The 23,071-nt window shown below is 31.1% G+C and overlaps 1 protein-coding gene across 5 annotated transcripts in view; it reads left to right on the forward strand.

The window, feature by feature from the left end:
* The window catches only part of LOC111632284 (gelsolin, cytoplasmic-like), an 89,141-nt gene that overhangs the window by 47,506 nt on the left and 18,564 nt on the right, over positions 1 to 23,071 (forward strand). For 4 of the 5 annotated variants that reach the window (XR_002757834.1, XM_023376679.1, XM_023376677.1 and 1 more), the window contains exons 1-9: positions 2,907 to 3,183; positions 7,107 to 7,248; positions 8,879 to 8,954; positions 9,035 to 9,133; positions 12,222 to 12,378; positions 12,861 to 12,982; positions 13,123 to 13,260; positions 15,580 to 15,666; positions 22,416 to 22,601. Coding sequence is in view for 4 of the 5 variants with exons in the window: in XM_023376679.1 (XP_023232447.1) it covers positions 3,027 to 3,183; positions 7,107 to 7,248; positions 8,879 to 8,954; positions 9,035 to 9,133; positions 12,222 to 12,378; positions 12,861 to 12,982; positions 13,123 to 13,260; positions 15,580 to 15,666; positions 22,416 to 22,601 (1,164 nt within the window). In the remaining variant the exon portion in view is untranslated. Of the gene's footprint in view, positions 1 to 2,902; positions 3,184 to 7,106; positions 7,249 to 8,878; positions 8,955 to 9,034; positions 9,134 to 12,221; positions 12,379 to 12,860; positions 12,983 to 13,122; positions 13,261 to 15,579; positions 15,667 to 22,415; positions 22,602 to 23,071 lie in introns of those variants that run through there. The other variant, XM_023376680.1, reaches the window with a different exon arrangement.

A 23,071-nucleotide genomic window follows, 5' to 3' on the forward strand; every position in this document is an offset into this window, starting at 1 on the left:
TATAATTATTTTTCGTTTTTTAAAGTAATTTAATACATTCTGTAACCTCCAAAATCATATTAATAATGCTGTATAAGATATATATTAAAAATTACCTTTGAATTATGTAGAAATTTTCACAAATAAAAAAATTTATTAAAGTTTGCTGGAAACTGCATACAACAACAATAAAAAAAAAAAGAAATTCTTTGAATTGAGTTAAAAATTAAAAAAAATGAACTTAGATCAAACTCCTAACTTAGAAGGTAATTTTTGCTTTTTATTTAATTAAATAAAATATAATACAAAATATTGTAAATTTTATAAGATTTTAAAAAGCAAAGATGGTCAATACTCCGATCACTCCAAGAATGCCCTTTCCGATTTAATTGATGTGAGTGGAATCATGTTTAATGCATTTAAGAGAAGACAAATATGTTTTTTCACCTGTATCCTGAAAGATTTCTATTTCGTTTTGAGATTGTAGTACTTCTTTTGTTCTCTAGTATTCTTGATTTGTCTACCTCAACTGCTTTAATAGAAACAACATAGCCCAATAATTCAGCAGTTCATTTGTCTTTAATAATCAGGTTATGAAGAAAAACTTCATACTTGCAGACTTCATACTCATTTGTATCCTTGCCCAATTGCATAACTTGGTGTTACACAGTTATTGAAGCTACTGGGCATGGTTAAAAATTAAGACAGCATAAGCACAATTATTCCAGATATTACAGGTAAAGAATTTTGAGAGTCCTGCCACAAATAAGCTATTGATTATTGACCATTTGTGACATGCCATAACAAACAAGAATAAAAAAAAAAAACTAATAAGGAGGTTTAAAATTAATAAATACAAATGTATTCTGACAATTTATGAGTTAATTATATTTTCTATTTGCAAAATTTCCTTAACCTTAACACAAAATAAGAAAAAAGGTGATTTTTAAGAAATTTGCAGGATTTTCCAGGATAAGAAAAATTTCCGGAGTTAAAAAAACAACCAGGATTGCGGGATCCTGTTTCAGAAACCCTAATTGTAATTATATGTTGTTGTTGTTGTTTTTTGTTTTGTCTGGGAAATCTAAGAAATCAGACTAGAGATTCTCCATTTGCATTATGTCTTTTTTTTTTTTTTGTTTGCAATAAAATTATATTGTACTGTTGAGTTATTGTATATGAAAAGTGCATAAAATCATTTTTAAAATTATTCTGAAAATATATTAACTTTCTTATTGACTTATTACTAAANAAAAAAAAAAATGCAAAATTAAAAGAAATGTATTAAAATAGTAAGTATTTTGTTTTGCTTGTAACAAACTTTTTGGTGGGGGTCGATGTGAGGTTTCGAAAACTTGTAGGGCCACCATATTCAACCCGCGGGCCACATGCGGCCCACTGAGCTTTTGTGAGTGGCCCGGACGTGAAAGAGAGTGAAAAATAATTACGTTGACTTCTGGAAAGTAGTGCCCGATCAATATAAGACTGTAAAAAAAGTTGCTCAAATTTGACTTACGTTGTTCGAATCAACGTATCTATGTGAAAACTTCATACTCAAAAATGAAATATGCAAAGAACATATATAGAAACTGGCTTACTGATTCACACCTGGATGCTGTTTTACGAATAGCATGTAGCAGTTACAAGCCTGATTTAAATGAATTGATGGCCAGATGGCCAAGCAGTCAAGGTGGCAGCCTACTGTTCTGGGGTACCCGGAATCAAATCTGGTCGGGTCAGGGAATCCCCAGAAATTTTATGGGGGTGGTCCGTTCGGATATGTCAGGCCCTGTCCCTCACCACCTGGTCGCACCATTGTGGGCCTGCTATGAGGCCCTCTTAGTGCCCACAGGGCAGAAAGAGTATAAAAAAAAATTTTTAATGAAATTGTGAAAAAATGTTCGCAATATCAACAGTCACACTAAATTTCTAGGGTAAATGAGAAATTAAGTAAGATTTTTATTATAATTGTTACGTTGTGGCCCACTTGAAATAGCTATCATGTGTGTGTGGCCCGAGAGAAAAAAAGGTTGAGTATGGTGGTTGTAGGGGGTCGATGATCAAAAAAGTTTGGCAACCCTTGATATAGAGCAACTATCCATCAGAGTCCAAGGCCAGAATGAAATGCTATCTTTTTCTGAGTCTTTTTTATATACTGGGTATGGACTTCATGGAGAACTGGCAAATAGAACCTTACTATTTTGTTGAAGTTTGTATTTTCTCTTGTGGAGTTTTGCTACATTATCTTGTAAACTATTGGGGCTACAATGACTATAAATATACCATTTTATAGTCTTAATCTGCCCTACAAATTAAGAGTAAGGGATTTTATGTAGCTGCTCAAGAAGAGTAAAAATAATTTATTTATTTATTTATTTTTCTGTCTAATCTTTTAAAAACACAGAAAAAAGTGCAGAAAAAGATGCTGAATCATAAAAGAGGAGGGAAAAAGGGAGAAATGGGCTAATCTCAAATAGAAAAAGTTCAAAAAGATATAGTACAACATAGTGTGTTCATTTTGCTTCATTTTATGCCCCAAAATATATATCTTAAACTATACGTATGAAAACAGCTATACTTTTGGAAAGGTTCCACACCTTAAAATCCTTTCTGTAGTTATCACATTTGATTTTTATGTCTACTTTAATGTGGAAATATGTTATATTCATATTTTTAATAAAAATAAACTTTTATTTCGATGCCTATATTTATTTAAAACAACGATATAAAATTGTTTTAACATCTGAATTTTTGCTATTTATATTTTGTGTATTTAGGTAGATATTTCTATAGAGTAAAATTTTATGAAAATTTTAAATATTTTTAATATTTCAAATTTTTACATTAAAAATAAGAATAATAGATTTATTTGATGTTTTAGAGGAAATAAATATTTTATTTAATAGTCAGTTGATTATTATAGATATTTAGAAGGTGGAGTTGCTTCTGGTTTTCGACATGTAACAGATGAAGTAGAAAAAAGATTATTTCAAGTTAAAGGTCGTCGCAATGTTAGGGTTCATCAAGTGGAGCTAAGTATTGATTCCATGAACAAAGGTGACTGTTTTATTTTGGATGTTGGTCGAGATATATATTTATGGACTGGAGAAAAAAGTGGAAGAATGGAGAGGATTAAGGCAATTCAAGCTGCAACTGGTATTCGAGATGATGTTCATGCTGGAAAGAGTATAATCCACATACTAGGTAATTAATAATAAATAAAAATAATTAAAATTTTGTTTTTATCTATATTTAATAGAAAAAATATTTTTTAATAGTAATATTAGAGTGATATCAAAATCACTTGATGTCACTTTTGTTTACAATGGATACCAAACTTATTATAAACAGAATACAGTAGATGGGCACAGTGGATGGAAAACTGCGTTTTGTGTGTTGACTAATCATGTGTAGGTTCATAGTTTGCATAGTTTATGGAAAGTGATTCTGTCCTTGAAGATCACGGATTATATCAATCTCCGTTCTTTCTTTTGTCTATTCTGATTGGCTCAACCTCCCTTTTTTCAGCTTTCCAATTGGTCCCTTGTCTGTCCCTAAGTGAAAGACGAGACATGTTCGGGTCACGAGAAAGGTCTATTTCGGNCGGCCATAAAAATTATATTTATATTAATGATGTCTCTAAAGTTCAGTGAATTTTTCGCAAAAAAAATAATTTATCAGGAAGCACACAAGCACCATTCAATGGCAAGCTCCATGACAAAAACAAGCTTAAGCAATGGCATCATCAAATGGTGCACATTCGGTAAATAATCCTACAATTTTTTGTTTATAGCATAATTTATATGGATTATTCCCAAAAAATTATACATATTTTGGAAATGTTGAGTCGAATTAGTCTAGAATCGATTAATTTTATGGAAGAAAACCTTTCAAACAGCCGTAGTCCATAAACTGCATACGTTGGGCTGTGATTGGTTCATGTATTTAAGGACTCGTAGAAAATGGATTCATAAAACCGGAACATATCTACTGTGTTATGGGGGAGTCAACTGTATAATACTGACCATTTTCCAAATTTATATAATTTGATTTTTTTTTTTTGTCACCTGATGTTGTAAGCAAGCCTATTTTTAAGAACAATCAGTTAATTGCACTTCAGTGATGGTCTAGGGTCCTTTTGTATGTGGGTAGTGGTGGAAGAGACAAAGATGTCAAGTATCTTACAAAAACCATTTATTTTAACATGAAATAAACTTACACTAGAAAAAATAGCTTTCCTTAAAACAATTGGTTGTTCTGATGTCCTGGGCATCAACATTGTTTCTTGTTCGTCGATTTGTGGCTTCTGGGCTAGTCTAGAATCGATTAATTTTATGGAAGAAAACCTTTCAAACAGCCGTAGTCCATAAACTGCATACGTTGGGCTGTGATTGTATTTAAGGACTCATGTATTTAAGGTGGGGAGACTCTGTCAGTTGGCGTTGGTGACACAGTCCGAGTCTGTAGTGGCACAGGTTACCAGTTGGGCACAGTGGATGGAAAACTGCGTTTTGTGTGTTGACTAATCATGTGTAGGTTCATAGTTTGCATAGTTTATGGAAAGTGATTCTGTCCTTGAAGATCACGGATTATATCAATCTCCGTTCTTTCTTTTGTCTATTCTGATTGGCTCAACCTCCCTTTTTTCAGCTTTCCAATTGGTCCCTTGTCTGTCCCTAAGTGAAAGACGAGACATGTTCGGGTCACGAGAAAGGTCTATTTCGGAGAATCTACCTGACACCATCCGTTAACTCTGGACAGAAGGTGCTGATGGAACTTTGAAACCTGCACTCATATTTTACCTCGTTGTCTAGTCTGTGACGTTTTAGAATTTTAACGACCTGATGCGATGCCCTTTTTATCATTAACCTTTCCCCTTTTCAGAATTTTTCTATGTTCTAATTGTTTGTATATGAGCGCCTTGTGAAAGGTCCATCTCTACTGGTCAATGTTTGTTTACATCTGTTGCGTTGCATTTGACATTAGTTTTTTTTTCTTGTCTCCGTCTCATATGACTTGGACAACTAATACGACCTTTGATTGGCTTTAACAATGGAAGTTTTTCTAGTTTCGTTTTAATAATTTTTATAATAACTTTCAATTTCAACCCGTTTTTGGAACCTCACAATGTCCATTTACTATTTCTTTATCAATAAAATTATATCAATTAATATAATACCTTACAAATTTAAAATATGTAGTGAAAGTAAATAATAACAAAGAAAATTTATCTGAACAAATACAGTAGATCAAAAATTGAAATTACTTTGGATATGCCGTTTGAATCAAATTAAGTTATAAGTTGACTTAATACTAGTACTATGAGTCAATATACACTGACACAAAAAACACCTTCCTTACTTGTCTAGCAACTTTTATTCTGAATTACAAATGTTTTCAGCCACATTTAGAAGCTTTCTTTATGTAAAAAGCTGTTCCATTTGAAACATTCAAAAATGGAGAAGAAACATTTGCTGTGTAATTTTCAAAGCACATTATATTTTATCTTATTATTTNTTGTCATGTTGCTTGCCACTTAACCTAATTCTTTTTGTCTGTTTTTTGTAAATTAAATAAAACAACAGGTTGTTCCTTAAAATAGCAGTAAGTTACAATAATATTTATTTAAATTAATAATATTCATTTACATAAGAAATGCAATTAACATCAAGTCTTAATTTGCATTTAAAAGTGGCGTGATAATTGCCTTTAGAAACCTGTCCAACATCCCACTATATCTAAGTTAAAATAATTTAAACTAAGTATGGAGAGTTATACAGTAGACCCCCCTATAACGCGGTAGATATGTTCCACGTTGTAGGAATCCTTAAATACATGAGCCAATCACAGCCTGGCATGTGTGCAGTTTACGGATTACGGCTGTTTGAAAGGTTTTCTTCCATAAAATTAATCGATTCTTGACTAATTCGACTCAACATTTCCAAAACACATAATTTTTTGGGAATAATTTGTATAAACTATGCTATAAACAAAAAATTGTAGGATTACTTACCGAGTGTGCACTGTTCGACATCGCCATTGCTTAAGCTTGTTTTCGTCGCAGAGCAGCGCACCAAACGGTGGCCGCGATTTCTGATAAGTTATTTTTCTGTGAAAAATTCATTAAACTTTGGGGACATCATTAATAGAAATAATTTTTATGGCCATTGAATAAGAAATGTTTCTTTCACAAGAAATGTATAAAATTACAGTGCTGTATTAGACTTATGGTACCTAATTTACATACTGTACAGATGATAGTAAACTCAACTTACCTGTTTAAACTCTCCGTAGTGTGTAAGTAGTTCGGCTGCGCGTCTATTGGTCCAGATTCGACCAATTCTGTCACGACATGAGTCGGCAATGACATTTTACTGCGTTTTATGTGCCCCTTTTAGCGTCTTTATACGAATACTGTTGCAATTTTTTCGCCGCATTATAGGAATCTGTGTTATAGGAACCTGCGTTATAGGGGGTCTACTGTAGATACATTTTTGATTTTTAAAAAATTTTATTTTAAATGAAATAACCCATTGTTATGCTCATATATAATTTTGCTTATGCACAGAGGGGGTGTCGATATTGGTATAGTATTTTTCTAGAATTAGATTGTTAAATCTTTTTGATTTTTAAAAAATTTTTTTGTTTATGAATAAGGTTGGCATCCTCCCATATCTTTGCATTCCTAGGCAATCACCTAGGTATGCCCAATAATAAAACCGATCTTGACAGTATGCGATTAATTATCATAACTGTTTATTATCGATATGTTGAATATAGTAATAATAATTGAATCAAGCTTTATTATTCAAATAGATGTTGTTTATTAACAAGTCTTTGAATTAAGTAAGGATTTCATAGTTAAAATGAGTGAAGTATACTGAGATATTTTATTTTTTAATAAAATTTGATTTGATTACTTTTCAACAGTTATAATAAATGACTGTTGAACACAAGATTGTGTTATTAATTAAACACTTGGTTTTTTCCATCTTTATTCAGTTGATACGGGTACTTTTACATGTTTCGGGCACTTATAACACAATCTTGTGTTCAACAGTCAATAAATAGTAAAACACGTTTCAGGAAATAAAAAACAAGTTATAATAAATGTTAAATTATTTTAGATGAGAGTTGTTCAGCTGATGAAAAAGAGAAGTTCTTTGAAGAATTGGGTGGTGGAAGTGATGCAGATGTTAAAGATGCAGAGTCTGGAGGAGATGATGCAGAACATGAAAGAACTTTAGAAACTGAAGTTAGTTTACACAGGTAAAAAAAATAATTTATTTATAAAAAAAATCTGAAGTTTATTTCAAGAATAATAATAATAATAATAGATAATTTTAATAATAAACTAAATTTAAAATATAATTATTTAAAGAATATAATCTTAGAGAAGAATTATCAACTTAAGTAATGAAGTTATTTATTACAGTTATAAAAGAATAATAATAATATGAATATGGTAAAATTAATATGTCAATGTTTAATATAAATTATAAGTCTTTTAAATATGAGTTTTGGTCAAAACATATTATAAAGTAGCTGTTACCCGCAACTTCGCCCGTGCGAATTTTGCAAGCAAACCCCATTTATATTCAGTATTTCAACAACCATAGTAATTGTTATATAACACCTACTGCTGAGAGTGATGAGAATTGCTGAGAATCAAATGAACTGTTTTCAATTTGATTAATTTTCTGGAACGTTTACAATCATTCTATAATCAAACCAATATGCAATAACAAATTCAAATTTAAAATGGTTTGAACATTTGGTTAAAAAATTGAAATATATAAAAATATTTATAACAATGTCTGAAATGTTATCAATTTAATACACCTAAGTACTCAATAAAGACTAAACGTAGTTGAAAACAAAAAATCACATCTAAAATAGTACAGTAGAAGCCGTTCTTCAGGTTAAGCCTTAATACTCTCCCTCTCCCCCACGGGGGATTTCAAAAATCCCTTCTTAGTGTGCATTTTCAATGCACACTAAGAAGGCGTACCCTAACTGTGTACCAAATTTCACCTCTTTAGGTTCAGTAGTTTGCTCTGGGCGATGATAATCAATCAGTCAGTCAGGACAAGTAATTTTATATATTTAGAGTAAAAAAAGGTAAATAAATTTACAAATTTTCATTGCTTTCAATTTGATTAATTAACAGTCATGTTTCTTTTGGCTGGATGCATAAAGAAGCATCCAGCCAAAATCCAAACAGCATTGAATAAGTTCTTCTCTTTTAATAAAAACATAAAAATATAGATGGGAAATTTATATCCCTAATAGGATCTATTGGTTCTAAATTTCCATATAAAATGTTAATCCAACAGAAATTTTTTTAATAATATATGCTGTTTATAAGCTATTAGCATTTTATTGGAGGTGTTGATTTTGACTCAAATGTGTTCACTAGTACACTTGATGTACAGTACAGTACAATAGAGTTCTTATTAAGATAATTTATTGAAAATTTTTAGTAGTTGCTTGGTATCCTATGTAGATCTTGTTGCTCATATCCATTTTTGCATGAGTTATATTATTTAATACATGTGAAAAGGTTTTATTTGATAGATATTATGATTATTGTCTCAATGAAATGGAATAAATGGTAATATTTATTTTTTAAATGAATTTAAATATTTAAAGCTATATTTGTTATGAAGAGACTAGAATTAATAAATACTAAATGTTACAATTATGGAAGAACATATTATATATATATATATTAATATATAGATTCTAAATGATATTTATATTAACTCACTTTGTAATTTTAAAAATTTTAATAATTATTAGATTTCAATAAATCAGTCAACTGAAAAAATATTTTTTATCACTATATATCATTTTTTAATTTCTATAGACATTAATTATGTCATTTAATTTTTTTCAGAATATCAGATGAACCTAAATTAACTGTTGATAGAATTGCAGAAAAACAATTGAAACAAGAATTCTTGGAATCAGATGTAAATTAATGAATTCTTTATATATCAATTATCATTTTAAATAATATTAGTATTCTTTTCTTATTATTTACATTTTACAGAATTGTTTCCTTTTGGATGGGGGTATGAGTGGAATATTTGTTTGGGTTGGAAAAGGTGCTAGTCATAAAGAAAGAGTAGAATCTATGAAACTTGCAGAGGTATAGTTTAATTTTTTTTAAACTTTATAAACATCATTTTTTTGTATGATTGTAAATATTGTAATATTAATATTTCTAATTAGCCACATTCATTATTTTCATTAAATAAAAAAGATAGATAGGTAGATATTTAAAATTAATTATGAATTTAATTTATATTTCTCCTATTATAATGTTTGAAAAACATTATGTTGTGACAATTGCTCATCATAAAATATTTAATGTTGGACATAATGCCCTTTGGTAAGATTAAACCACCCATTCTTCCCCATCTGGATTTTAATCAATCATTCTTTCTACATGCGGATACATCTGACAAGTGTTCTGGCGCCGTCCTCGAACAACAACAAGGCGAAGATTTGGTACCAACGGGATTCTTTAGTTACAAATTCCACTGTGCCAAATTAAATTACTCCACGATTGAAAAAGAGTCTTGCTATTGTCCTTGCCCCCTGCCATTTTTGCCCTTTGATCCTAGGCCAACATGTGCTGATATATTCCGACAACAAGCCCTTATCTTATTTAAAGAACATGAAAAATCATAATGGCTGGCTGATGAGGTAGGCAATTAAAATATCAGATTTTGATATCGAGATTAATCATGTGAAGGGTCAGGATAACTATGCGGTGGATTGCTTGTCGAGGATGTATAGTGATCCTTGATCCTACAAATTGATTATTATAAATGCTAATGGTAAAAAGAGAACTTGTTAGAGAAGGTTATAAAATCCCAGGATAATGACAAATTTTTTGGCCCAATAAAAATGGCTCTCTTAAAGGTTCATCATCAGTGTCGGAAGGTGAGATCAATGGTGTATGGAACAGGAGAAATAAGAAGCACTTGTGTTGGTAAAAATGCTGTACCTGAAGTTATAAGAAACTTTCATAGTAATCCTCTGGCAGGGCATTGGGAATGGGAGAAGACAAGAAAGCTTATTAGCCAGTACTACTACTTCCAGTGCCCGCTCGAGGCAAGTTTTAGGATGGAGCGAGATCCTATTATAGCGCCCCCCTTGGTTGCCCCTAATTTATACCCTTTAATTTTCTTTACCACTGAGACGCCCCCTAGGACTTAGCACCTGGAGCGGCTGCTCCGTTCACCCTATGGTAGGGCCGGCTCTGACTACTTCTGAGGGATGAATAAAAGCATAAACTGTATATAGAGCATTGTAGAGAATTCCAGATGCACAACCTTCACCAGAGCTCCATTCCAGGAGACAGAGGTTGCAGAATATCCGTTTCAAAAGATATCTGTCGACATCATAACTACATGTAAAGGAAATCACTACATCCTCGTTATGATTGATATGTTTACCCGTTTCACTGAGGCCTCCCCTCTACCTGACCAATCTGCTAATTTGGTAGCCAATGTGATATATGATACCATTATTTGTCGCTACATCCACAAATAATTATTTCTGACTAGGGAGTGCAAATTTTACATCTTCTCTGTTTGAGAATATGTGCAGAGTTCTTGAGATAAAGAGGAATATCACTATTGCTTATAGATCCTGTTTGAATTCTATCTGTGAACAGGTCAATAAATCAATAGTTAATGTCATCATGTGCATATTGGATGGAAATAATGCTCAGTGGGATCAGTTCATATGTCTGGCATTGTTTGCATATAATGTCGCAACCCATTCTTCGACCAATGAACCCCCTGCTTTCCTGCTTTACAGGTTTGACCCAAAACTTCCACAGACTCTGCAAACTAGAGATTCTCAAAATGCCCGGGATACAGGCGACTATCATGACTTCTTACTGAGGCAACTAAGAGTCATCTGGGACACTGCTTATGATTTGAGCTGTGAGAAGAATCACAGCAACAGAGAGAGACAAAATAAACTTTTGTGTTTATTTTGCCTATGCCAATTTAGTGTGGGGCAAAGAGTGTAGCTTCTGAGGAAGGCAAAGGGTCGTAGATAAGGAAAATTCTCCTCTAAATATACAGGCCCTTATCGGATTGTTTGCATTCTTGAACCTGTTAACATAGAAATCAAAGGGGAGGTCAAGAGGCAACAAAAGTGTTGTTCACATTGACAAAATGAAACCTTGCCTAACTAGCATAATTTATCCAAATAGACCCAGGTGGATGCAGAGGTGCAAGAATGATGAATTTGGGATGACGACAATCAAGCCAATATCACTTACGTCCCAACTGCACATTATAAATATGGGAATGCACTGACTTGTAGTAACTCTGAACAAGAAATAAACCATTCAGATAAGAGCAAATCAACCTACTCAAAATTACAATCTTCAGGGTAGAGACTTTTGCCACTTGCACTATGGAAACTGACCTCAAGGGGGGGCATGTGTGACAATTGTTCATCATAAAATATTTAATGTCAGACATTGTGTCTGACATTAAATATTTTATGTTCCATCGTCCATTAGGCCTCGAGGGGCAATATACCCGGCGGGGGAACAGGAGGGATATAAAGGGTTGAAGGGCCGACAGGATCGATCTCTTTCTTTCTGTCTGGAGTTCTGGATAGACCAATAACGGGATTGACTACAAAGGGGGATTGGAGAATGGAACTGTCAGAGAATAAGGAATACGGAATGAGCTTCTGAGAAACCCATCCATGTACTTGATTGTATTAGGTAAATATAATATTGTAAATAATTTTCGCGGATTGGGAGAAAAATAATTGTCGAGAAAATCAGAGAACTGTAACAAATATCAAACTTGAGAAAATAAATTTTATAATGTATTGTCTTTATAAAATGTTTTGATTCTTGAAATGATAGGTATTTAATGAATAATATTTTTAATTTTCAATGTTGAAAAATGAAATGCTTATAAGTTGCTGTCTTTATAAAATATTTTTCTTTACATTATTTTCTTGCACAATTAAACTGTGCTGTGATGGAAAGTTATTCAAATTTATTTATATAAGCAACTGTTTGATTCGTAATGATTAACCAGAAATAATTCTGTTACTAAAAATATAAACACTATTTATAAAATATTTTCAAATGTATAATTATAAAGAAAATTTTATTATAAATTAGTGCATAGTAAAAACTTAGTTTGTAATATAAATTTGTTCTATATTGCTATGTGAATTATTATTTTCAGAAATATTTGGATTATCGTGGCTATCCAAAATGGGTTTCTGTAACACGTGTTATTGCTGGAGCAGAACCACCAAATTTTAAACAATATTTTGTCTCTTGGAAAGAACCTGAAGAAAAAATTGGACTTGGAAGAGTATATACTCCTGAACAAATTGCTGGTTGGTTTAATTAATTAATTAATTAATTTTTTAATATTTTTATTTTCTCAAATGAAAGTAAAATTAATTGATTGATTGGCTTATGCATAGAAAGATAAAGTTAATTGTTAAAATGTATAATTAAAGTTAATAAAATTATTACAAATTTTTTGAGATGCTTTGCAATTCAGATATAGTAGGCCCTTTATTTAATATATTGATTGGGAATGAGGCATGGGCTGTTTACAAGAGTATGTTAAATTAAATGTATTTTAAAACATATTAATGATGAATTTAAAACGTACAGAATGTATTAAAATCTTATTATAATGTACTGTACATTGAGTAATTTACAGTATACTTATTGATCCAATCTTTTAGTGTTCTATTTGCAAATAAGAAAAAGATTCTAAATTTTTGCTCTACTTTGCTCTGCTCTGCTTTAAAAGTTTAAAACTTTTAAAAAGTAATTAAAAAAAAAAACATTTTTTTTTTTAATTTAGCATCTGTAACTGAACCTGATTTTAATGTATTGTCATTGCATCGAGAAAAACGTCTTTTACTTGCAAAGAATTCGGGTAAAGCCTATGGTTTTATGCCAGATGATGGATCTGGTAATATAGAAGTAAGTTTCCATTATTTTCATTTACATCCATTCTTCTTTTTAATTTATTTTATAGACTAATATAAAATTTAGTATTAATTTAGTGTATATTATATTTCTTAAAAGTCATGTATGAAAATTTGAACATTTCTATTTTATAGATTTGGAGAATTGAAAATTTTGAACTTGCTCCTGTGGATGAATCTGCTAAAGGAATGTTTTTTGGAGGTGATAGTTATGTATTAAAATATACATATAATATAGATGGTAGAGAAAGATACATAATATATTTTTGGCAGGTAAATACAGATTTTAACATTATTACTAAATATTTATATTATTATAAGAAAATTTGAAATTTACTTTTCATAAGAAGTGTATACAGAATTCTTTTTTAAAAAAATAATTTTATTTTTATGAATATAATTGTGTTTTAATGAAATGTTAGGTCTAATTTTACTATATTATTTTATATAAATGATATCTTAAATGTAATGTCTATTATATAATTAAAGTTTATGAATTTGAAATAAATTTGGCCAATCCAAAACATAAATATTTAGATTTTTGATATGACTATTTTATACAATGATAGTTCTATCTGAAATATGTCTTGAAAAATATATAAAGTATATCTTTTATTTTCAATATATTTTTTTTTGTATAATTTTAATTTATATATTTTTCAATAAATGCTAAATTTAAATATATTGTTATTTAAAGTTTTAAAAGCACACATCTGGATTATTATTTTTTTAATAAAGTAATTTATTCTAATTTTTCAAAGTGAATTTCCATGTATAATGTTTTGAAATCATAAAATAAAATTTAGTATTGACTTTTTAACAATCTATACATTTTTCAGCAAAAGACTTGGCAATGGACCTATTTGGATCTTATTTCAAAATGCTAATAAAGTGATAGATTTAATAATAATAATATTCATTATTCTCTCCAGGTTCTTAATTAAGTAATGTAGCCTATTTTGGATACTTGTCATTTTTTCAGATATCTTTTCTCTGTCCTTCCTTCTGGATGATAATTCAAGATTTTTCTTGTTATTCTCTCTGTTCGTTAAGTCAATTTTGGAATTTGATCATTCTCTAACCTTATGCAGACCTTGAGCAAGGTTGAAAGCATTTGTGGGAGTTTTATTAAATGTTTTTTGTTACCAGACATAAAGGTTCTTCAAGAGTTGTCATTAGCACTGGTAATTAAGTTGGAAGATATCTTTGCCTTGTCAATGTGGTCAAACCATCTTTTTCTATGTATAGTGTTAAGCCCCAATAGACCTAAGTCTGTTAGGCGAGGTTGTCAGGTAAAGGCACAGACACATTAATCAAGGACTTTACAATTGTGGTATAATTTAAACAATAAAGTTTAATCATGAATACATAAAGACAAAGTTTAATCTATTCTAATGACATGAGAGGAACATAAAGACAAAGTTTAATCTATTCTAATGACATGAGAGGAACTTAAATACAATTTGAGGTTTCAGAGAGAAGGATCGAAGAAATTACTTAAATATTAAGAACACAGCAATTCACGTACCGACAAAATAATAGTCTTGGGATGTTCTTTGAAGTTTCCTGTATTAGTATTTCCACTTATTTCTTGGACCATTAATGTATTCTCAATGATGGGTTCGGATTCGGTTCACCCTTCAATTGAAAGTCCACACGTGTCGTTTTCTTTCTTCTTTGTCTTCGCACCACATAGTCTATTTTTATCTCACAATGAGCCAGGGCCGAAGGAAAAAAACAAAAAGTACCTGGTGGACGGGAGTCCAAACATTTATATCCCCCGCCATTGAGTGTGACGTAATGTCAGTCGCTAACCAATCAGCAAGGGCGACGGGTTCTACCCGTCCGCAATCCGATATCAGGGAAGAAAACGAAATTTTACAATAAAACCCAATATATATATATACATAAATAACGGAAACAACTATACAATAGTGCTTATGCACTACAATAGTAATTGTGTGATTAACCAGAGTAATTTTAAGATTTTGTCTTATTTTATTGTTTGGAACTTTATCTTTGAGCCTAGTGTCAGCTTTTCAATGGAGGAATCTCATTTCTATTCACTTTTGTTATCTAGATACTGTTTCCATAAAGTGGATATTGCTATTACTTTATATATGTTTGTCTTGTATGTTTTGTGTACTATATTAGTTATCAGTTACTTTTAGTTTATATAGTTTATCAGATCAGTTTATCTGTTTAACTTGGCTCCCCTAACATTATATCCTGAGTGCACCACTGGCTGCCATCTTAAAAGCTCCAAGCTTATGTTCATTTTCTGTTAGACTTCTTTTTTATGATTCTCACTGGACCTTCAGTTATCTTAGTTATTTGGAGTGCATAGTCCTCACTATGCTTTGTCTCAACAGGCAATTTTTTACTTGAAATTGCCCAGGCCTTCCATGTGGAAATGATGAACAGAATCCAACTAATAGCAACTCTTTTTTATTTATATTATTATTTTATAAGATAATATATAAAGTTTATTTCTTTATTAGTGCTTTTGTTTTGAAAGTGTATGAAGAATTTTACTTTAATAATATGTTTAATTGCATTTACAATAATAATAAAAATAATAAATTTTCATAGGGTAAAAATAGCAGTCAAGATGAAAAAGCTTCTTCAGCAATATGGGCTGTAAAATTGGACAATGATCTTTTTGGAAAAGCAATACAAGTAATTGTTTTAAATTTATGATATATAATGTTGATAAACAAAAATTTTTTTCAATAATTAATTTGATAACAAAATTATAGAATTCATGTGTTATTTTATATAATTTATTAAAAAGCAATTTTTATAATATTCTATGAGATTATAGAAACTGTCAAGACTTATATTATAAATATTATTTAGGCTTTCATAACAATATCCAAATTAATTGTAATGCAGTAAAACTCCAATTAATCAAGGTAATGTTGATTGATGCTACTTCAGCAGTGGCATGCCGTCATTAGAAGCGTTGAAAGCGCCGCTTCCCTCATATTCTCTAAAAAAATAAATAAATATTAATTTTAATTATATGAAAATAATCGCACAATATTTTATTATAACCGCATTATGTATCTTATTACAAATTTCTATACTACACGTGGAAAAAAAAATTGCTATTGTATATTAGAATATTAGTGGCGGAGTGGAATCTCCTGTATTTTCAGATTACGAAAAGCCAGATTTGCGCATGCGCTTTACAGAGCACCAACCTCACCCGGTTTAGCCGGTGGAAGCCTACGACCTTGGGTGAAAGCTGCACACATATAAAGATTCCAATTCTATCAAGGACCGGTTCTGGGCTGTTAGCCGCCTGCCCACTAGATATTTCGATTACGTGAATAACGAGTAGATTTATAACTTAACCCAACCGATAAGAATTTACTGGTATGTTTTTACAATAATTCCGTATAGTTGACAGGAGTTAAAAAATCCATTAAAATATTTGATATATTTATTCCGCTCTCCGATTTTATATTACTCACGGATTTCGATGTTAAACCAGTGATATTACGATTTCGTATATCCCATCTTTAAGGGGATGTCGAAAAAAACGTGTACAATTCTTGTATAATGTTAAAAAATTAACCGTTACTTCGACAGCGTCATTTACAACTAAATTTAATGAATGAGAGAGATGCACCAGGTACAGAAAAGGCTCTAGAATTTATTTTCCTTAAATTTACGATTTATATACCGTGTTTCCCCGAAAATAAGACATCCGCAGAAAATAAGACCTAGCACAGATTTTGCTGAATTGCGAAATATAAGACCTCCCCCTGAAAGTAAGACCTAGCGAAGTTTTTTTTTTAGTCATAACGGTCATCGACAGATGGTTGAAAGTTGCCGTTGGCTTTTTGAAAGTACAGCCACTGATTGGTCAGCAGACAATTACGCCACACGGCGTGATTTGCATAAGACTATGGCTTGGGAATCACAGATTTGCATAACGTTACGGCTGGTGATGGCTAATTGGTAGGCTGGGAATCACACCACATGACATTTGCATAGTGCTACGGTTCAGTAAGCACTAATTGGTCAGTGAGTCCGATGTTGACGCTATAAAAAGGCGACAGTTCGACACACCGGATATACGTCACTCTCGTCTAAGTTCGACTTGGGAATTTTTTTGTTCATTAATAAATGTGAAGTCCTTCTTCCTGGAAAAAATAAGACATTCCCTGAAAATAAGACCTAGCGCATTTTTCAGAGCAAAAATTAATATAAGACACTGTCTTATTTTCGGGGAAACACGGTATCTGTTGTCGTAAAAATTTGTCTTTCCACTTTTTTCCCAAGACTACAAATATTCAAGTACAAAGTAACTGGTTTCGACTTATTTCTACTTAAAAAGTATTTAAATAATTAAGCGATTAGGGAATTGGGGACGTAAACAAAATCCTGATGAAAGAGCCGGAATTTTACTTAAACAAAAGCCTAACCGGACCAATATCTAGCCGAGTACAGTGGGACTGATTTCTTCGTAATATTAGATGTAATAAAGACAGAAATTTTTCCAGTTCAATGAAAGTGAGTAAAAGTTGTAAATTTTGGAAATTTCCGTGGACACCTGGTCTTAAAACGAATTACAGTAGTTAGAAAACAAATGACTTTTAAGTTTAACAAATTTAGATTTTTACAGCTATGATGAGAAACGTTTAAAATTTACAACAACCCTGTCGCGTCCTTTGAGATATACTAGTGATGAGACAAAAGAGACATTAACCGGTATCGGCACCCTCGGGATTTGGCAAGCATGCACCGCACCGCACACCTACCAAGACCGTCTCTGATTCCATCCACGAGCCACTGGTAGGGAGCAATTTTAACTAGGTGGATTGTTTTAATATTTAAAAAGTAAAGACTATTTTATGTTATTTTTATGTACGTTTCTTCACAAAACTATATTTATAATTTTCTTTAAAAGTATATTCATACAATTGAATATTTTGTACCAGGTATGTATAATTGTATATCATCACACATTTTATTTTAACAAGTAAGTTTTTATAATTTTATTTTTAATTTTAGCCCTTATATTATAGCTAGCAATTTAGAATGTAATTGTGATATCGAAAATTTATTTCAAAAAGTTTTGGCTCGAGACCATATAATGAAAAAGAAAAAATTTGTTCGACATTTTCATGATAAAATTTATGAAGATATAAAATGGCTTTGTGGATGCATAAAAATGCAAAATTTGTTTTGTTGGCCTTGCCTACTATTTTCAAATAAAATTAGTGTGTGGAATGAGATTGGCTTTGACGATTTAAATAATTTGAGTAAAGCTGGCAAAAGACACGAAAATCCTAAATCTCGCATCGATTCTTTCGTAAAATTGAAGCAATTTGGAAATCAAAATAGAATAGAATTTAACATTAGTACACAATATAAAATATATATTGAAAACTATAACGAGATAGTTACGGCTAATAGATATACTGTATTTTAATTAGTAAATGTTATTGAAGCGAGAATTGGCGTTTAGAGGGCATATAGAATCTATTAAATCTAATATAAGAGAGTTAATTATATTGAACTTGTTTATTTATTAAGTGTGTTAGATAATCTATTAATTAAAAATACATTTAGAGAAGTCTACGGTTTTTACTGGCTTATCGAACAAACGAATACAAATTGACCCTAGACTAGGGGTCGGCAGTTTGTCAAGTGAGAAGAGCCAAATTGTCATGAAAACAGGATAACAAAAGTACCAGAGAGCTGCATATTAATTTAAATGTGCGAAATATGACACAAGACAGGGGCGCCCCTAGCGGACGTTTTTGGCATAACGTTACACGGATGGACGGACACATGTTCAATGTGTTATATATATAGATATGCTTCAAATGCTACCACTCTTATGCGACACATATTGATCAACGCGAGTGTGGTCATGTGTGAATGGCGTACGAGTCGAAGTTTGTTCAGCAGCTCTATCTCATAACATAAACTCATAAGTTATAAGGCTGCGGTGAAATGAGATGAGGTGAAATTGGAGTTTATGTCCGAAGAGCCGCAAACGTCTATGCAAAGAGCCGCATGCGGCTCGCGAGCCGCTAATTCCGACCCCTGCCCTAGACCATTGCTGACTGATTGCCCCTGGAAGTCGGCTTCTTATAGAAACACAGCTTCCCTATCATCAAATGTCACGGCACGCCACTGTACTTCAGATAATGAAAACTCAGATAAAACATGGTTACAGTCATTTTGAATTATAAATTACAAAACATAAGTAGTGAATTTAATCCTATATAAGAACAAAACTTTTTATGTTATTTATTACTTAGTTAATACATTCAGGAAGAAGTTAAAGGAAAGACCTGACTCAATGGTATAGCCTTGGAAAGGAAAGGGGGATAGGTATGGTTAATTAGAGAATGAGGTGAGGTGGGAATGAGAAGGAAAAGAGAAAGGAAAGGAGGGTCACAGACCGTCTGCCAAGAATCAATTGTGGAATGCAAATGATACAGAAGGAACTGCATGTGAATAATTTACATGTAAGAGGGTTAGACACGACAATTACCATTTTGTGGGGGATGATCAACAGGTACCACCATGACAACAGGAGCCAAGAGAAAGGTGTTAAGGTACAGTAAGAGCTGATAGATATCAATAAATAATGCATTCATTTTACAGGGTAATTAATACATATTGCAAGGGAAATACGTAGTACAGTGGTTAAACATAATACAGCAGATAATCATAGTACAATGGTTATACATGTTACAAAGGTTAAACATATGACAATGGTTATACAATTTGCAATGGTTGTATCAGGTCAGTCCATAAGTTCGTATTTTATTAATCTTGTTTTACTGTTAAAAATGCCAGTTTAATGTGATACTTTTTACACTGAAGTGTTAAATTGGATCTCATTCATATTATACTGTTCAGAATTGGGAACATTTCAATTGTTTATTTTCGTTAAAATGGAAGTAACAGATGAATATAAGAGACATGTTTTATACTTTTTATTTTTAAGTGATGAGAATGCTACAAATGCAGCCAAAAAATTAAATACTGTTCATAATCAAACTGTAATTAGTGTAAGGACTGCGCAGAAGTGGTTTGAAAGATTTAGAAATAATGATTTTAGTGTGGAGGATAAGGCTCGTACTGGAAGACCCATTGACTTTGATGATGATGCTCTCTCTGCACTAGTTGAAGCAGAACCATCTTTAACAGTTGATGAAATTGCGGAACGTTTAAATTCATTCCATGGAACTGTTCATAGACATCTACAACAAATCGGAAAAGTTTCAAAGCTAGGAAAATGGATACCACATGAACTGTCAATAGCTAACCGACAACAACGTCAACTGCTCAACTCAAAAGCTTCAACTGGGAAATTTTACCTCGTCCACCATATTTGCCAGATATTGCTCCCAGTGATTATCATCTTTTTCAGAGTTTGCAGAATTTTTTAAAAGGGAAAAGTTTTGAGGATGAGAACAATGTAAAAAAGGCTGTTTCTGAATATTTTGATTCAAAACCGAAATCATTTTACAAAGACGGGATTAAAAAGCTACCATCAAGATGGCAAGAAATTGTACAAAATAATGGTGAATACATTATAGATTGAAATAAGATTTAATTAAAATTTTTTGTTGCTTTTTTTGTAGATAAAAATGCGCACGAACTTATGGACTGACCTGATACATATTACAATGGTAACCTTATTTCACTGGGTATATAAATTACAATGGTTAAACATGATATGAAGGAGATTGATGATGCCATAGATAAACAATATACAATACACTAGTAGAAGCTGAGTAGCATACATGAGTAGCATAGAGGATGTGGAATTACAAGTTGCTTATGTTGGTCTGCTGGAGTTAATACATACAATAGTTTTTATTGTAGTTACATTTTAATTAATATGAATTATTTGTCTCATGTTGAAGTTAAATGAAACATGTTATCATTTAAACTTTATTTTATGAATTACAGTATTAAAAAAGTAGTATATTCAGTTACACGTTCACTTTGTATAATGCCAAATCTCAGTTGATTCAGTAATCAGGGTTCTACTGTAACAATGTAATAAACAATTTTACTTGATTTCACTTTTTATTTTACTCTAATAAAATTTCAAAATAATGTCTTCTTCAGATAGAATAGAATATTGAATAAAGAATAATTCATTATGTAGGTTGATGTTATTGTATTTAAGGATTTTATTTATTTATTTATTTTTAGTTAAATATAGTTTTTGAATTTTTAGTTTATTTTTTTACAGTTAAATAAAACCTTAATATAAATACAAATTTTGTAACATTGATGGGATTTAATTATCAAAATTTATTTAATTAAGCCAATGATTCTCAAACTTTTTGGTGTTATGGCTCTCCCTGAAAGCTTGCTCAATTCTTTGACCCCCCATTTGGAAAGTTACATTTTTACTGAACTGTAAGCAAGAATTGTATTGTAAACTCAGAAATGATAACTAGAACTAAAAGATAATGAAACTGAAAATGTTTATTTTCAAATCAGTAAGATCGTTTTCTTTCTTGAGGAAAATTTCTTTATTTAAAATAAAAATGTTTGATTCCATCTCTCACTGTTTGGCTGCCTTCTTACAAGGAGAGGGTCAAATGTTTGGGTCTTGATTTAAACGAAACTTGGTGAGTATGTAGCCCTAAACACAGACAGCTCCATATCCAAATAATAGGACCCACTTCTCAAGTGTTTCTGAAAAATGGGCCTCAGAAAATTGAGCATTTAGCTTATGTCTTTGGAAGTTTCACATTTCCTTGGAATGGTGATAGCTGAGAGCATGAGATGCTAATCAGTGGAGCTACACGATGTAGGTTCAAACCTTTGCAAATTTTTTTAGTTTTTTTTTTATTGTAAAATAATAAAATAATTATGTTACACATATCATTAGCATTATTATTACTATTGTTATTTTTCTCATTTAAAGTTTATAACACAGAAGATTAAAAATCATGATGTTATTTCCTGTTTAGCAAAAATGAAGTCTCTGCATTTCAAACAAAGTCTTTTATGTCATTAAATAAAATTTTTATTTTTTCATATTTATTTTCACATATTTTTATTTGTTATTACATATTATGTTACCACAAGTGAACATGCTTCAGACATTAATGCTTATGGATGAAAAAGACAAGTCTGAGATGAAAATATGGTAGTACAGTTGCCTTTTTTTTTTTTTTTTATTGTTAATGTTATGGACATTTTCCTCACATGCTCATGTTTGCTATACTTCAAATATAACAATACCACTATATCTGAAAATAAATATGAAGAAATAAAAATTTTATTTAATGACATACATTTACATAACTTTGTTAATTGAAATGAATAATAATGTTAAATTATGTTTTCTTTATTATATACAAATTTTTATTTTATTTGGTTGAATATATTATATTTGCTAAATTTTTAAATTTAAACATTTTCATTAGGTGAGAGTTGTACAAGGAGCAGAACCACAACATTTCCTACGTATTTTTAAAGGAAAAATGATTATTTTTATGGGAGGTCATGCCAGTGGATTTCGTAATGTAAGAGATCATGATACTTATGATCCAGAAGGCAGTAGAATGTTTAGAATTAAAGGAACTAATGATTATGATGTCAGAGCTGAACAGGTTAGATTTTATTTTTATAAAATTAACAGTACAATTAATATATTACCATTTGATTCAAACTATTTTAATTTAATTTTGTATTACATTTATTTTTGAATTTATATAATATTAGGCCAAGCTGCAGCAGGCCCTGTACAAACCTAAGCTGTAGTTTGTTAGTTGTTGTAGGACCTCTTGCACATGTCCATACTGACACATGGCATTTTATACTGTTTTTCATATTGTTAAAGCAGGCACTCCAAAGCATTCCGTTTTTTAAATTGGTTCAAATTTTAATGGACATTCAAATTTTTATTTTTTATTGATTGTGTTCTATTAACAAAACAATGAGATTCACCTGAAGCAGGACTTAGGAGGAACCTGAAAACATTATTGCAGTGTACATATTACCGACACCAGATAATAGGTTTATCGTGTGGCAGTTGGCCATATTATTGTATATTTTGTATTTTTAATTTAAGTTAGCTTAG

The sequence above is a fragment of the Centruroides sculpturatus genome, unplaced genomic scaffold (genome assembly GCF_000671375.1).
Source record: "Centruroides sculpturatus isolate CEXI.00-Female unplaced genomic scaffold, Cexi_2.0 scaffold543, whole genome shotgun sequence".
NCBI classification, from domain to species: Eukaryota; Metazoa; Arthropoda; class Arachnida; order Scorpiones; family Buthidae; genus Centruroides; species Centruroides sculpturatus.